The sequence below is a fragment of the Chlamydotis macqueenii genome, chromosome W (assembly GCF_036417535.1).
Source record: "Chlamydotis macqueenii isolate bChlMac1 chromosome W, bChlMac1.mat, whole genome shotgun sequence".
Lineage (NCBI taxonomy): Eukaryota > Metazoa > Chordata > Aves > Otidiformes > Otididae > Chlamydotis > Chlamydotis macqueenii.
Window position 1 is genome coordinate 33,211,917 of NC_141592.1, and position 17,566 is coordinate 33,229,482.

General features: G+C 47.8%; 1 protein-coding gene and 1 pseudogene across 4 annotated transcripts in view; one reads left to right on the top strand and one right to left on the bottom strand.

The window, feature by feature from the left end:
* Positions 1–1,773: 1,773 nt before the first annotated feature.
* LOC104479353 (ubiquitin-associated protein 2-like) overlaps positions 1,774–17,566 on the bottom strand; it is an 84,167-nt gene continuing 68,374 nt past the window's right edge. For all 4 annotated transcript variants that reach the window (XM_086769734.1, XM_086769736.1, XM_086769735.1 and 1 more), the window contains 7 exons: positions 11,779–11,851; positions 10,092–10,306; positions 8,610–8,709; positions 8,419–8,526; positions 5,833–5,900; positions 3,477–3,668; positions 1,774–1,933 (listed from right to left, as the gene is read on the bottom strand). In XM_086769734.1, coding sequence (XP_086625860.1) covers positions 1,838–1,933; positions 3,477–3,668; positions 5,833–5,900; positions 8,419–8,526; positions 8,610–8,709; positions 10,092–10,306; positions 11,779–11,851 — 852 coding nt within the window. In that variant the 3' untranslated portion in view covers positions 1,774–1,837. The remainder of the gene's footprint in view (positions 1,934–3,476; positions 3,669–5,832; positions 5,901–8,418; positions 8,527–8,609; positions 8,710–10,091; positions 10,307–11,778; positions 11,852–17,566) is intronic.
* Positions 15,659–16,245, top strand: LOC147596647 (interferon-like; annotated as a pseudogene).

Sequence of the window (17,566 nt, forward strand, 5' to 3'; positions counted from 1 at the left end):
TGCTCCAGCCCTCTGATCATCTTCGTGGCCTCCTCTGGACCCTCTCCAACTGGTCCATGTCTTTCAGAGCTGCCTTCCAAGAGGAGTCATGATACTGGGGAATGGGACTGAGTGTGATGGTGCTGTTGAGGGTCTTCTGACTTGGCTCAGGCCCGTAGTTGCTTCATCCAGCAGCAAGAGTGTATCAAAGGCAGGAAAGAAAAAAAAAAAAAAGCCACAAAAAAACCACACACACCACCCAAAAAAAAAAAAAACCCCAAAACAAAACAACAAAAAAACCCCACAAAAAAAAAAAAAAAACAAAACAAAACAAACCAAACACCCAAACCAGTTCTCTAGCACTGGGTAAACCTGGCTGCCACTTTTGCAGGGTGGTGTTTTTTTTTGTTTGGGGTTTTTTTTTTTTTTTTTTTTTTTTTTTGTGCTTTGGCACCAAAGCTCCTCTGTTGCCTTTTGCCACTTTCCAGTGTTTCTGGACCATAACAACACACACAAGCAAGGACTGACTTACTTACTTATAGCTGTGAGGCAGCAGTGGCTTTTTATAAACAAGAAATTAAGTATGTGACAGACACCAGCGGTAGAGATATGATGCTTACTGCAGGAGTCAGGGAGCTGCCTAAGAAAGACACTGTTCCTGCTGCAGGTGCTTGTGAACTCTCAGCATCACATGCACTCACCTTTGTCAGGGTATTCTGCCTCCCCTGCAGATGCAGCTGCTGCTCTTACCCTCCCAGCCCAGCTTTTGTTGCAGAAGCAGGTGGAAAGGGACAGATTCTAAAAGGAAAACTGCTCCTGGAGCTTTTGAAAACAGTGACATGCTCAGATCATTATTATGTGGAGGAAGGGCTAAAAAGAAATTAAACTGGTGCAGGACAAGAAGCACCAGGCATTGCCTCCAGGGTCTTTGTTTAAAAAAAAGTGGGTAGGGAGAGGTAAAGTTTCCATCCCATACCTCTTGTCTTTCCTTAACAGGGTGGCTCAGGGCAAAAAAACAGGTACAAGACAGCTTATACTTTTATTTAAGAAACTGCTACATAAGTTTCTGCCTCAAATGATGCAAAGGAGGTTCTAGGAGACACTGAGCCATCCAAAGTCTCTTGCTAGGGCAACAAAAAAGAAAAAAAAAACAACCCCACAAACAGAAAATAAAACCCTGTCTTTTTTTTCCTTTATTATTAAAAAATTAAAAATAGAAAGCTCAGGGCCACAGTGACCAAACTGCCCACAAGAGTTCATCTTCCACAGCAAGAGGGAGGGGGGGACATGAAAGAAAGGGGAAGGCCCACAATTTTTTTTTTTCTTTCCTTTCCTCTTTAAAGTAATAGCAATACCAGGGGCTGGGGCAGAAATCAAACCTACAGGCCATACCTTGAATCTTTGTTGGGGGGAAGAGGCAGGCCTCCTTAATTTGCCTGAATTTAGAACTACATTAAATAAATGGGCTCTAGCTCAAAAAAAAAAAAAAAAAAAAATGGCACAGTTTGTCTTTGACAGAGTTATAAAGCCCATAGAGCTTAAAAAAAAAAACCAAGGAAGGGTGCCCTGGTGCAGATGGGGAATGAATAATTAGTTTTCCTACAAAGAAAATAAAACAGGCTGCAAGATGCAGAAAAAAACCCACACATTTAGGCTCTATTACATTTACAAATACATACAGAAATATATTACATACAACAAACAGCAACTCAAAGAGGAAGCAGGCTGCCGTTCTCCCCACACAGATGTTTGGCTGAGCAGTTACTTCTAATAATTCCAGGAATGGGCTTTGGCTTTTTCTCTTTTTTTTTCCTCCTCCTCTCCTTTCATTCTTTCCCCCCCTTCCCCCTTTTCAGATTTAGTTTGTCCAGTATGGCGAAGTGCCATATGCGGTTTTGGTAGCCTGAGACTTTTGCTGCATGGTGCTGGGTTGGTTGCGTTGACCAGATCCACCCTAGAAATTGGAAAAGGAGGAGACATGGGCATCAGCCCTCCCAGGAAGACAAGCCCACGTGAACATCATCAGAAGAGCTGCTACCCCCAGGGACAGCCCTGACACCCACCAATGCAGCAATGCTGCCCCTGAACAGATCTGCTTCTGCTCTGCAACATCTCCACATCTCATAATACAGGATGAATAACCAGAGAGACACCAAGCAGAAGCACAGGGACTCACCATCCCACCACCCCCCCACCCAAGACAGGTTCAAGCACAAGGAAGGAGAGGAGCAGGACTGGGGACAGGAGAGGAGCTCTGAAGGTGAACGGAGGCAGTGCACCAGCCAAGGATGTCACACCTTCAAAGAGAGAGAAGTAATTTCCTATTTCTGGTCTTTAAGGCAGAACACTGTTTTCTCAGAGAACATTTATAATGAGGAAAGGAAACACATGGGCTGGTGAAACCAGATCAGAAAGCAGAGCCAACATGCAACCTGCAAGGGGATGCTTGATTCCCACCCCCCCCACCCCCCCCCCAGTTACAAGTGCCCACACATCCTGCTCTCCTGCCACAGCCAGGGGACAGCAGCACCTGCCTCGACTTCACACCTCACAGCCCACCTCTCCACACTCCACCCACATCATGATGGCCTTTTCACAGAATCACAGGCTGGCTGAGGCTGGCAGGGACCTCTCTGCCCAAGCAGAGTCACCTAGAGCCAGTTGCCCAGGACCATATCCAGACAACTCCAAGGATGGAGACTCCACAACATCCCCGGGCAACCTGTGCTTGGTCACCATCCCGGTAAAAAAGTGTTTCCTGATGTTGAGAGGGAACCTCCTGTAATTCAGTTTGTGCCCATTGCCTCTGTCACTAGGCACCGCTGGGAAGAGCCTGGCTCCATCCCCTTTACACTCTCCCTTCAGGTATTTATATACATTGATGAGATCCCCACCCTGAGTCTGCTGTTCTCCAGGCTGAACAGCCCCAGCTCTCCCAGCCTTTCCTCACAGGAGAGGTGCTCCAATCCCTTCATCATCCTTGTGGCTCTTTGCTGGACTCTATCCAGTATGTCCATGTCTCTCTTGTACTGGGAAGCCCAGAACTGGACATGGGACTCCAGCTGTGGCCTCACAAGTGCTGAGTAGAGGGGAAGGATCAGCTCCCTTGACCTGCAGGCAATACTGTGCCTAATATAGCCTAAGACACTATTGGCCTTCTTTGTGGCAAGGGCACATTGCTGGCTCATGGTCAACTTGGTGTCCACCAGGACCCTCAGGGCCTTTTCTGCCCAGCTGCTTTGGCCCTCAGCATATACTGATATGTAGGGTTGTTTCTCCCCAGGGGCTGGACTTGGCACATCCCCTTGCTGAACTTCATGAGGTTCCCTCCCCAAGATGGCCAACAGCATTGAGTCCGTCAGTTTGCAATCGCTGTCAAGGCCCTCTCCCAATAAACAAAAGCCAGAGGAAAGCAAAAACCCCCAAGATCTTGCTGGGATGTAGTTGGGCACAATCTGCCCTTAGGGACGCTGTAGAGGCAGAAGGGGCCAACTCACCTGCCCATCTTGCTGAAGATGGTGATGTAGCATCTGGGAATGAGGCTGCTGATGCGCAGGCAGGATATGGAGAAACGGGGCTGGAGCATAACCCGGGGCAGCACCAGGGTTCAGGGGCCCAGTCGACAGAAGAGCAGATGGCAGGCTGAAAGGAGGTGGTGTGCCAGCATGGAATCCCTGCTTGTCAAAGGTCTGCATTAGAAGCAAGGGGTATAGCATCAGAGACTGGTGTGAGCAGCCCCACAGTGACCAGACAAGACCAAGACTGGCCCAAACACACATCACCTGAACCTTTCATCAACCCTGTGAGCAAGCCAAGTCACATCAAATATCTGTGAGTGCTTAAGCAGATGAGTTTCAGCTCCTGTTCTCACCCATATTTCTGCACTAATGCCTCCAACATTTTATTTTATTTTCAAGTACTGCATTTAATTTTTCCCCTGACCTCTTGGTGCTTCCAGCAGCGGAACAGCAGGTTCGGGAACATCTGAGGAACCTGAAGGTGCACAAGTCCATGGGACCTGATGAGATCCATCCGCGGGTCCTGAGGGAACTGGCGGATGAAGCTGCCAAGCTTCTGGCCATCGTATTTGAGAAGTCGTGGCGGTCTGGTGAGGTCCCCGAAGACTAGAAGAGGGGTAACATAACCCCAATTTTTAAAAAAGGGAACAAGGAAGACACAGGGAACTACAGGCCGGTCAGCCTCACCTCTGTGCCTGGCAAGGTCATGGAGCAGATTCTCCTGGAAACCATGCTGAGGCACATGGAGAGCAAGGAGGTGGTTGGTGACAGCCAACATGGCTTCACCAAGGGCAGATGGTGCCTGACCAATTTGGTGGCCTTCTATGACGGGGTGACAGCATCGGTGGACAAGGGACGAGCAACGGACATCATCTACCTGGACTTGTGCAAAGCTTTTGACACTGTCCCACACGACATCCTTCTCTCTAAACTAGAGAGACATGGGTTTGATGGACGGACCACTCGGTGGATAAGGAGTTGGCTGGATGGCCCCACTCAGAGAGTGGTGGTCAGCGGCTCAATGTCCATGTGGAGACCGGTGACAAGTGGCGTCCCTCAGGGGTCCGTGCTGGGCCCGGCCCTGTTCAACATCATTGTTGGCGACATGGACAGTGGGATAGAATGCACCCTCAGCAAGTTCGCCGATGACACCAAGCTGTGTGGTGCTGTCGACACACTGGAGGGGAGGGATGCCATCCAGAGGGACCTTGACAGGCTGGAGAGGTGGGCCCATGCCAACATCAGGAAGTTCAACCAGGCCAAGTGCAAGGTCCTGCACCTGGGTCATGGCAATCCCAGGCACAAATCCAGGCTGGGCAGAGAATGGATCGAGAGCAGCCCTGAGGAGAAAGACCTGGGAGTGTTGGTGGACGAGAAGCTCAACATGAGTGGGCAACGCGCCCTTGCGGCCCAGAAGGCCAACGGCATCCTGGGCTGCATCAGGAGAAGTGTGGCCAGCAGGTTGAGGGAGGGGATTCTGCCCCTCTACTCTGCCCTGGTGAGACCCCACCTGGAGTACTGTGTCCAGTTCTGGAGCCCCCAACACAAGAAGGACATGGACCAGTTGGAGAGGGTCCAGAGGAGGCCACGAAGATGATCAGAGGGCTGGAGCACCTCTCTTCTGAGGACAGGCTGAGAGAGTTGGGGCTGTTCAGCCTGGAGAAGAGGAGGCTCTGGGGAGACCTGATAGCGGTCTTCCAGTACCTCAAGGGGGCCTACAGGAAAGATGGGGAAAGGCTGTTCAGCAGGGCCTGGTGTGACAGGACGAGGGGTGATGGTTTTAAAATAGAGGGGGGTAGATTTAGATTGGATATTAGGAAAAAATGTTTTACAATGAGGATGTTAGGACACTGGAACAGGTTGCCCAGAGAGGTGGTGGATGCCACATCCACTGCACACCACAGCTTGTCTAAGTGCTTTCTGCTTTCCCTGGGAAGCTGTACACTGAACAACAGGCACAGGAGAGTATGGGACAGGGACCCTCAGGTGTTAGGTGTGGGCTCTAACTGGTCTCTGGTGAAAAGCAAACAGCCTCTTGACTCACCTGCTTTGGGAGCTATTTTGACTAAAACCACTGATGCCATCACACTTCATTTGGACCCAGGACACAGCACATGTGGGCAGTGTAGAGCACTGTGCCTATGCCAGGAGCTGCCATCAGAAATGGTGGGGCAGAGAGGAAGACTCCACTCCAACAGCAGACAGAGCCAGCATAAGAAATGCTACAGCCTGCTGATCCTGAGACTGACCAGTCTGGGAACAGCCCCACCACTCCACAGGGGCAGCTATCAGCCTGGCCTCGGGCCACGAGGGAGGAGGGTCCAGCATTGCTCACCTGAGTCTTGTTATAAACTGAGCCACTGATATCAGGCACACCTGTGTTACTTGAGGTCACAGAAACACCTGGAAAACAGAAAAAACCCACCAACAATGAGAAAGTCAACCACCACATGTCCTGCTGCCAGCCAGCCCAGCAGGGTTCTCTGTGCTCTCAGAGCCACAGCACCCCCACACAGGAACAGAAGAAAGGGCTTGGTTCCTCACTGCTGCTGCAAAGCAGGAAACTCACCCACTGGGATAAATCACCCACATCCATGATCCAGCAGTTACCACTTGGATTCAAATGCACTTCACCAGGCAGCAGCTGGCTGCATTGAACACTCTTTTAAGCTCACAAAAGACCAGCTTCTCCCTAGCATTAGGGATGCATTTGGCTCTAGCACAGCATTCAAGAGCTTTCCAGTAGCAAGCTATGAGACTCAGCATCTGCTACACATCTGAGCCCTTACCCTCTCACGCACTGCAGAAGGGTGAGGTCTGCAAGGCTCCTCTGCCCCAAGAGAAAGAGCATCACTGATTCAGGCTGGCTTCTACCTGGACTGGCTGGTGCCACAATAGGCTCAGAAACACCCACCAGTGGGGTAACTCTCAAACCAGCCACTTACACTCTTATACGGAATGGCTCTAATAATTTCACTTGGATCAGAATAAAACCAGTGGTTCCTTTGGCTGATCCAGTGAGTCAGAGGACTGGACTCCAAGGGTGTGCACTGCTTTAAGGTTGTACCCTTCCTTGGGTATTGCTCTTTTTTGGATTGCTCCTCCACAGAGGAGAATGTGATCAGTTCTTGGCTGAAGACAGCCCAGTTGGTGTTTCAAATGCACAGCAAATGCTTGGAATTTGCTTAAGCCCAAGGATGAACTAGTTAGTGCTAAGCAGTTCAGTATACATTTCTCAGGTCTAACCAGCATGTGCAGAAGAAAGCTTTCATATAAGCTGTATAAATTCTTCAGCCTTTGGAGTCACAAAGGAAACATTTCCAGGCATGAAACAATGCAATGAGTTACAGGGTGTATGGACAGCAGCTGAAACAACAGCCCAGAGATGGGTGAAATGCCCTGCTCACTAACACATGGCTATCTCAGGTGCCTACCAACAAACTCAAAATCTAGTCATCATTTAACACAGGACCATTTAAGTAGCAGCATCCAACTGCTTAGGCTTCAAAAATACAGCACTGCTGCATGACCACTGCTCTTCAGCAAAGAAAACTCTGTGTTCTGGTTTTATTTAGTGGGGGGGAAGGGCTACGGTGGCAGCTTCTGTAGGAAACTGCTAAGAGTTGCTCCCCTGTGTTCAGTGGACTCGGCCGGCCCTACAGCAGACCCGCTGCTGGCCAAGGCCGAGCCGATTGGGAGCAGAAGGGGGAAAATAAGAAAAAAAAGGGAGATGATGTGAAGCAGATGAGTGGGGGCAGAGAGGGGGAAGCACGAGCCCTGTGGGCCTTGCGGCCCTCACCATCTGGCCTCCCGCCAGGCAGCCGACTGGGCCCAACTCGGCCCGGCCCGGATGCAAGAAGTAGAGAGGAGATGAGATGTGAAGAGAACCTAAGAGGCATTTGCCTGCCTGTTGTTGTGAAGAATTTTTCTCGTAAGAGAAACGGCTGCAGATACCAAGGTCAGTGAAGAAGGAGGGGGAGGAGTAATGCTGCTCCTGGCCAAGATTCCCCTGCAGCCTGTGGTGATGACCATGGTGGAGCAGGCTGTCCCCCTGCAGCCCATGGAGGTCCACGGAGGAGCAGAGATCCACTTGGAGCCCGTGAAGGACCCCACACTGGGGCAGGTGGAGGCCTGAAGGAAGCTGTGGCCCATGGAGGGCCCACGCTGGGGCAGCCGTTCTGGAGGGACTGCACCCGTGGAAGAGATGACCCACGCCGGAGCAGTTTCACGAAGGACTGTGGCCCGTGGGAGGGACCCCACGCTGGAGCAGGGGAGGAATGCGAGGAGTTCTTCCCCCAAGGAGGAAGCAGCAGCGTAAAACAACGTGTGATGAACTGACTGCAACCCCCATTCCCTCTTCCCCCCTGTGCTGCTCGGGAGGGGAAGGTAGTAGAGATAACGTTAAACCTGGGAAGAGGGAGGGGTGGGGGGAGGTTATCTTGTTCCCTGTCTCATTCTCCTGCTGGTTTTAGTAATAAATGAATAGTTTTCCCCAAGTGGAGTCTGTTTTGCCCGTAACGGTGACTTTAAGGATCTCTCCCTGTCCTTATCTCAAACGTTGAGCCTTTCTTTCCTTATATCATCTCTCCCTGTTCTCTGGGAGGGTGGGGGGAGTGAGAGAGAGACTGCGTAGTCTGGTCCCAATAGGGGCTGAGCTACGACACTCTAGCATGGCAAAGGAAACAGGTCACCATTTCTCCCATGTGTAACTGTGGACAAAGCTGTGCATCAGCCACACAAATCTTTACATAAAGTTCAGCCATGAGGCTCAGAGGGAATACCTGGGCCATTAAAAAAGCATTTTGTATATGGGAGATGGAGAAACAGCTTGGATTGTGACCCTGACTGCACAGCACTGGCAACACTGGGAGTTTACCCTACTAAATCCCAGTCAAGAACACCCTGAAGTCCCATGTGTTACCTTTCCCAGGTCCAGTGCCAGCAGATTTGTTTTGTGCTTGAGATGACCCATTGTAGCCTCCTTTGCTGTAATCTCCAGCTGCCGTTCCCTGCGTTAAGTCATCATAGCCTGCCGGTGTGTACAAGACAAGGTGTTACAGTGCGCAAGCAGCTCTGTAGACACTTATGTGAAAAGCGTGGTGGTAAGCATACCTGCTCCATAGCTGTGCTGCCCATAGCCACTCACTTGCTGGAAAGGAGTCGATGCGGTGTTCAGGTTGACTCCATGCTGTTTAGCAGATGATGGGGGTACCTGGACAAAGGAAGGGAAACAAAAGGTGCTGTTGGTGTGTAAAACACAGGCTCCCTCTGCCATCTAGTAGGGAAGGCACCTCCACCTCACACTGGAAATTTAATCTGGAGTTGGGAGCACTGGGATGGCATGGGACATGGCACTCACGCTTCCAGCAGTAACTTGCTGTAGTGGATTTCTGCAAGCCCCAGGTTTTCTGCTAGAGCCACCTCTGCAGTGCAATGCTGTCTCAGAACAGGCTGTGTATTTCTTTCATACACTAACTCTAAACAGCAAATTCTTACCCACAAACCCAAGAAGGAGCAACCACAGTGCTCTCCCTCCAGAATCAAATGAAACACCAACTCCTGCCTGAGGCTGTTTCATAAAACAGTCCTACATGGCCCTAAAATAGACTCATCTACCCTTCTGCCTGGAGCATTACACCTCTTACCAAATAACATTCTTATTCCTGAGACTACCAGCGCTGCTCTCTGACTTAATGTGGTCTCCTCCATCCTCAGAAGGATTTCCTAGGCACTCTCAGCTCACTGACTCAGCTCTGGGTCTCCCCTTGACTCTCCAGAGACTGGTAAGGGCTTTCAGGAACACTGAGTCCATGAGCTGCAGCTGTCTGCTATTTACAGTAACCTGTGCAGGAGTCCATGAGTTCTAGCCTTTTAAATTTCCTATTTTCTTCAGGAATGGATTGCAGCTATTTTTTCATGCTTGCACATTTTTGGAGATCCCTTGCAGAGTGAGGAAGATGACACTACTCCATTCTTGTGAGATCCCACCTGGAGTACTGCATCCAGTTCTGAAGCTCCCAGTACAAGACAGACATGGACCAGTTGGAATGGGTCCAGAGGAGGGCCACAAAAATGATCAGAGGGCTGGAGCACCTCTCCTATGAGGACAGGCTGAGAGAGTTGGGTTGGGTCTGTTCAGCCTGGAGAAGAGAAGGCTCCTGGGAGACCTTATAGTGGCCTTCTAGTACCTAAAGGAGGCCTACAAGAAAGATGGGGAGAAAAACTTTTTACCATGCCCTGTAGTGATAGGACAAAGGGCAATGGTTTCAAATTGACAGAGTGTGGATTTAGATTGGACATAAGGAAGAATCTTTTTTACGACAAGAGTGGTGAGACACTGGAACAGGTTGCCCAGAGAAATTGTGGGTGCCTCATCATTGGAAGTGTTGAAGGTCAGGTTGGACGGGGCTTTGAGCAGTCTGATCTAGTGAAAGATGTCCCTGCCCATGACAGGGGAGGCTGGACTAGATGATCTTTGAAGGTCCCTTCCAACTCTAACCATCTTGTGATTCCAAGATGTAGAGGGTTTGGACTGGAGAGAGCAAAACCAGAGAAGCATGAAAGGAGGGTTACAGTTTAGGCTGTCACACTTACAAACATGGTTGGCCCATACTGGAATGCACTGGGTATGCCAGGCACACCAGCGTAATAAGGTAACCCAGCGTAGCTGTACCCCGGGGGCAGAGTCGGGTTGAGGAAGGGCTGCTGAGTTGTATGGTGAGTCTGCGTCTGGTTCTGCTGCGGCTGGGCGAGTGTGGTAGCAGGAGCAGGGGAGGCAGAATCCCCACGGCCAAATTTTGCTACGTCACCTGCGAAAGAAAACTGATTAGAAAAGCTATCAAAGCTACTCCATTAGTGGAGGATTCAAATCCTTTGAATGCAAGCAGACAACTACAGAAGAGAGCACACATCCTACACTTGAAAACCTGCAGTTGTTCATGGGAAGCGCTCTCCTGGTCTTTGTTCCTGACAGCCACGGGGACATTGCCTGTTCGCAGCACAGAACTCTGTACCATGACTAATCCATTGACAAAATGGAGATACCAACACTTACCTATCTCACATGGTCTGAGCAGATTCATTACTATCAGATCATTGCAATAAAACATGCTAAAAGCAGAAGTATGATAAATAGCCAAAGAGCAAATGGTTGTTGAGTTAAAGTGTGACTCTCCTGAAGGTTAAACTGATTAGCTAAGCTTCATTGGGCTGAAAGTAAGCTAGGATTTACAGGCAACGATGGGCATATTTTTGTCAATGTCTGTTTATTTGTCAAGCATGACTAGTTAGATATTCGGTTCCTCACACCACTGAAGTTCTGGAGACAGTAGCTGAAGGCCAGGAAAGCAAGGCTTGCATCATGGACCACCTTATTAAAGAAGTAGGAAGGGAAATTTCATTATTAACTCAAAAGCAGCCTCCCAAGGTAAGTGATTACAAAGCAGAAAAACTCCCTAACACTTGCATTTTCTGGCAGCCTACAGAGCAGCATGTTCACATGTTTTTTAGGGAGGTGACATATCAATCACATCTATCTCATTCCCAACCAGTATTCCTTTGTGTTGGTTACCAAGAAGTATGACAACACTTAATACTGGCATTATAGGAATGATAACACCTATGGCTACAGTTTTAAGCTGTAATCAGATGGCAGTGGATGAAAATCACTGGCTGAAAATCCTTGATAGCATTAATGTCATCTTTGTATGATGATAACTGAAGAGTAAGAGCAGGAATGAGGAATGGCTTCTTAGACCACATTCTTTTGGGGATGAAGTCCATTAGATTTGAGGAGGGCAGGGTGAGGGAGAGCCTGCTAGATTCAGCTCCTGCTGGGAACATACAAGTGCTAAAATAGCAATAATGAAATATAGGTTGCTGCTGAGAGCGGTCTATTCCAGTGCCAAAAAAGGAAAATAAGCCAGTTGAATTTCATTAAAAATGATTAAGCTATGGAATATTTTTTTTAGCACCTGTACATGCTTGGGAAGGGCACCAGATGACACTGCCGTTTACATTCGTAACAATTTTGCACTTATTCTCAAAGGCTATCCAACTTAGTCTCAGAAGTTGTCACGTATGAATTACTGACCAAAACCATGAAGAAACATCAATGTCAGGGTTGAAAGGGAGATACTTGCTTGTATTCGACTAGTTTAGACTGATGGGTTTAACTGCTTACAGAAGGGAAAAATGATTGCTCTTTCAGCAGCAGCAGGATGACCTGCAGTTAGAAACCAGCACATCTCATTTACCATCCTCATCTTTAAATAGCACTCACCTGAGTATGGGTTGTTAGCAAGGCTCCCATCTCTGCCTGTCAAGGTTGCAGGGAATGTAATTCCGTAGTAATCCTTGGAAAGAAACAATATCATTTATTAATAACTGAAACTGTAACAGAGCTGGACAGCTCTTATGAACCCTGTATTATATGCATAAGAAAATTTAAAAAGGAAGAACTAAAGGAAGTTTGGGCAGAAGCTGACCTTATCACCTACAGCAGAGCTGAAGATTTACGTGAATTCTCAACTTAAAACAAACCTACTTTATAGATATATTTTTAATATTATATACAAATACTTCATCTCTTAATGGTAAGTTAAAGGCAATAACTAAATATTTTCCCCTCCAAACTCACAACTCTGAACTATCATCTTCCAGCAATGCCACACCTGGAAGAGCAACAGATCATCAGGGCCAAAGACCTGGTGCCCTGGTTTCAGCAGGGATGGAGTTAATTTTCTTCTCAGTAGCTGGTGTGTTTTGGATTTCCTGTGTGAAGAATGTTGATAAAAACATTCTGATGATACAAGTTGTTGTGAATGAGACCAAGGACACTGTCTGGCTTTCCAAGTCTTGTTAACACGCAGATGCGGGAAGCTGGGCGAAAGACAGACAGAATAATTGATCCAAACTGACCAAGGAGAGTATTCCACGCCATCAACATCATGCTCAGTATAGAAGTGGGGGTTGCCCATGGGAGGGGGCATCCTTTTCTGGCATTCTGTTCGGACATTCTTGTCGGGCATTCTTTTGCGGGCACCCTTGGCACCCTTTCCATCTCTCTTGCTTGCTGGCATCGTTCCCTCTCCCTTGCTAGCTTGCTCTCCCCCCTTTGCTTGCTGCTCGGTGTCGTTCCTGTGATCGCTGCTCAGGACGGGCTGCGTCGGTCATTGGGACATCGGGTGGTGAGAAATTGTACATTGTTCATTTTGTATATTTTGTATATATTAATATCCTTATATCCTGTTGTCTTTGTAGTTTTTAGTATTTTTAGTAAACTGTTTTTATCTCAACCCACGAGTTTTCCTTTCTTCCCAATTTCTCTCCCCTGTCCCGCTGGGTAGGGGGAGGGTGAGTGAGAAACTGTGTGGTGATCCAGGCTAAACCACCACACCTGGGGTCAGGCCAGGACTGTAATCGCAATGTGTATGTAATCTAAAAGTTTTACCCTTGTACCATGCCTGTTTTCTAAAAGTGGAAATGTCAGTTAGGAAAACAGCATAAACATTTCAAAAAACTAAAAAAAAAATTTTTAAAAGGGAGAAAGAGTTACTATCTGATGACTGGAAAATTTATTTAAACTATGTTACAGGAAACCTCAGATCAGCAGTCTCCAAAGTAGGGTGTGCAAGACAATCCATTGTGGTGCATGAAGAAAATGGTTTTGGTACTATTAATAAAATTTTAAAATAAGTATTTGTTTAACCTTTCTCTCATCCTTTTAAAATTTTTATTTCTGTGTATGTTTTATAACATACATATTAGTACAGTAGTACATGTATAAATTTAGAAATAAAAATACATTGGGAGTGAGCACTCAATTTTTTTACTGATGGAGTGTGATCAAAAGAGGTGGAGATCACTGCCCTAGATCATTCTTCTAGGTCCTTTACAGGAAGGTAAGACAGTTCTCACCCTAGAAAGCTTGCACTCTGAGACGACAGGAAATGTCAGCAAAACCAAAGTAGCATTTTGTCTTCAGTTTGGGAGAAAAAGAGAAAAGTTTGCCCTTCCCTCTCCGGTTGAACTCCACATGCGGGGCTGGTACTCTACTAAGCATTTTTTTTCTCATAATTCTCATGGTTTACTCCCTACTACCTCTAATTCGTCAAGAGTTAATGCTTTAACCACTAACATATCCATTTCCATACATTCTCCACCACTATAAAAACATCCTCCTCCTTCATACTCCTCTCTTCAAATTCCCCAGCACCTCAAATGCTTTCTCTGAGTTGACAGCACCTTCCACCTTGCTGCATTTCTGTGCATCACACCCCTGTTTCCTACACCCAATCCCCCATGACTGAACATGAAATAACCCAGCAAAGATTTAGTATTGCAGGCACCTTCTGTAACTTGAAATGGTGCTGTATTTCATCATCCTTTCCTTCTCAGGTAATTCCACTTTATCAACTCTGGCATGAATCACTTAACAAAACACAACCAAATTCACATTAAAAGTCTTAGCAGGTTACTCAAAAGCAGCGCTCCTGTCTCTTTCTGAGGAAAATGACACAAAAAGCAGGTTTGGAGAAGAGATCTGAACAGGATTCAGTGGATATGAACTGGAACTGACACACTAGCATTTTCCCCTATATAAACTGGACAAAATATAACCAAATTAACACGAGAACAGGGTATAAGGATTGCAATTATTCCCACTGTCTCTCAGGTAGCGGAAAACCACATCAGTGCTGAATATCCCTATCCCACATATCTGTGCATGCACACATTAAAAAAAAAAAAAAATCAGAAAATATAAGTGCAAGCCAGTTATCTTTGCACTTCATGCCCACCCATAGGAAAACATCATAAGAGATAGTCTGCTTTTCAAACAACACAAGTATTTCCTGACCTACAGAAGGCATGCAGGAGAAGATGCCTAAAGTCAAAACTGAAATATCAGGAATAGACTCAAAAAGTGATAATGAAAAGGACTGAAAAATGATAAGTGATCTGATATAATAGATTTAAGCTGCATCAAGCAGCTTGCTAGGTATCACACACACCAGCTAAGACATCTGTAAGATCTCTGCTACACAGGCAGCTTGCAACAGACTTAATAGGAAAGATAGCATATCCCAATGTAATATACCCCAAAATAACAAACAGTGAGATTTTTACATCATCAACATACACATTAAGAAATTGAGTTAAACTAGAAAAGAACTCCCTCCTACACTGCAGGGGAAACTCCCATTCTCACTGTATCAGCAGCCACTGGTACCTCTGGCTGCTGGAAGCTTCCCAGGAAGCAGTGATGACATGCACTTGGGACTCTGCCCACTTTCACTTTCTAGATGTAAGCAGACTTGGCACATTAAAGACAGAAATATTCCCACTAGCTCCTGCCTCCCAAACACCACGTTGCCCAATTTCTACAACAAATCCAAAACACAACAAAACCCACAAAATCTAGAAATCACAATCATTGATGAAAAATCCTTTGTGACATTTAAGCATTTATTTCTAAATATTAACACGCTGAGGACAAATAACTTGGGGGGTGGGAGGATGACAGATGACCCCAAAAGTATTCTGCAAGATGTATGCAGAGAGAGGAAAAGCTCTTACATCAATTAAAAAAAAAGAAAAAAAAAAAAAGAAAAAAAAAGAAAAAGACTGACAAACTAAAAATATTGGTCAATAAGAAACAAAGGAAACCATATATTAACTCATATATACAAATAATATCAGAACATTAAACAAGAAAAATAGATGTTGGTAGGTAGAGGAACTCTAAAATAAAAACCAAGACAGACCACTCACAAAAGAGACAAAAAGGAAACCCTGAAATGCATCACCAGCACAGCTGCCCCAAAAGCCTCTGCTACCATGCTTTCACATCCCCTGCTGAGCCACAGAGGAGCTGGGCTCTCCCTGCACCTCGACAGCAGCCCTGGGAAAAAACCAGCTCCTCTTCCCTACGGCAGGGCCACCTCCTGCTCACACTTTGACAAGCACAACAAAAGGCTCCAGGAGAAAGTAAACAGAAAGCAAAACTGAAAACAGAAACAGGAAAGTTCTGTCTAGATGATGATGATGATGAAAGGAAAGCCACAGCACTGCATAAAGCTGCTCAGCCACCCACCCGCACCAGCACCAAGCCTGACCAGGCTCCTGCCTGGCACGGCTCACACACCACCCATAGCCCCACCATGGCTGCACCTGCAACCCCACAGCCCCACTTGCGGCATGGTGCCCCATGCCTCCTGCTCCTCCTCATGGCTCTCGCCACTGCCCTCGCCTGCCACCACCTGTGGCCCCACACCACCACCTTCCCCTGGGACACTGGGACAGCCTCTAGCTCCTCCAGGCCATGGCTCCCAGCCTGGCACAGCCCTGCCACCACCACCACACGCCCTTTCTCTTCCCCAACACCCTCCTCCACAACAACCACCCACAGCAAACCACTGCCACCACCCTGCACATCCTCCAGCACCTCTTCGCCACCCTCAGCAGCCTCAACACCCTGCAACACTGGGACGCCCAGGCACACCATGACCTCCTCAACAACATCCAGCACCACATCCACCACCTGGAGCAATGTGTGCCAGACAACAGCATGCTCTTCAAAAGGCAAGGGCCACGCAATCTGCTGCTCAGCATCAACAAATACTTCAGGGATATCCAGCAATTCCTCCACACCCACAACCACAGCGCCTGCGCCTAGGACCACGTCTGCCTTGAAGCTTGCATCTGCTTCCAATATGTGGACACACTCATACGGCAAATGAAGAGCTGAGCTGCTCCTACCCTCCACCAAACCCACCCAGGCCAAAGGCCCATCCTCAGTCAATACCAGCAGCCACAGTTTGAGCGGAGGCAGGAGCAGCCTGGCCTGGGATTGCTCAGCACTACTTGCACCTCTTCCAGCCAGGAGCCTGGCCTGACTGGGAAATGAGCATGACTGTAGTGAGGCCAGATCCAGGCTGCGGCACAGCTCGCGCACCCACACCTTTGCTGGAAAAGAAGGAGGAGGAACTTGCTACGCTGCACGCACATGAACAGATGGGAGGCAATGGGGAGAGGGATAGTATTTATTACTCATGGCATTATGCAGCCTGTCCAGACTGTGACCTCCCCAGATAGAGGGGAAGGTCCCTGTGGACCACTGCAGGACTCTCACGCCAACAACTATTTATCACAGAGCTCTATTTATTTATTTATATTGCCAACCATCCACTTATTTATTTATTTATCCACTTGTTGGAAATAAAAGATTTTTTGCAAAAAGAAAAAAGAAGAAAAAAGAAAAGAGGTGGTCATCATATATATTTGACAAAGACAGTGTCTCTGCAGGTCGGCAGGGATGAGTCTCCCTCCTGCAGCCTGTCTCACCAATGCCTCCTGCCCCAGTCGAAGGCTCTGGATAGCAGGCCACTCTCAGGGATCCACCATGGTCCTTCAAGCCCACAGGCATCTCCTGCTGATGCTGGACCCTCAGAGCATACACTCACTCAGATTACATGATACTTGCCCTGTGTGCTCTTCCTTTCCCACCACCCACCCTCTCCCTTCCCAATCCTCTCCCACTGCCAAGACATGAAAGCCACCCCCAAACCACCACCCCATCACAAACAGCCATTCAGCAATGCCACAGCAATGCTTGCAATGAAGTAGGGTGGCATGGACAAGGTGCACCTCAAAGAGATAAGCAGGGGACTCACCGAGGTCTGTGGAGATTTAGAGAAGGAACAACACCCCAGTGCTACCAACCCCACACAAGAAAGAATAAGAAAACCATGAAAATTACAGGACATGCCCAGGACTGCTCATTGCTCTCCTACAACCACAACAACTGGCCCCAGATGCTCCTGCCTGTGCTCACACACCAATGGCCAAGGGGAACTGCCTCACTACATAGAGTGCATCGGCCTAGGCCTTCTTCATCCCATCCTTAGCAAACAAAAAGATACATCCCCCAAACACCACCACCCAACATGGTCCAAACCAACCAGCACAGAGCAGCACAGCATTCCCCATGAAGGAAACTGCCCATGCATCACCAGCACCAGCTGCTCCTTTGCCCTCAAATCAACACCCCAAAAATATCTGCCCCAGGT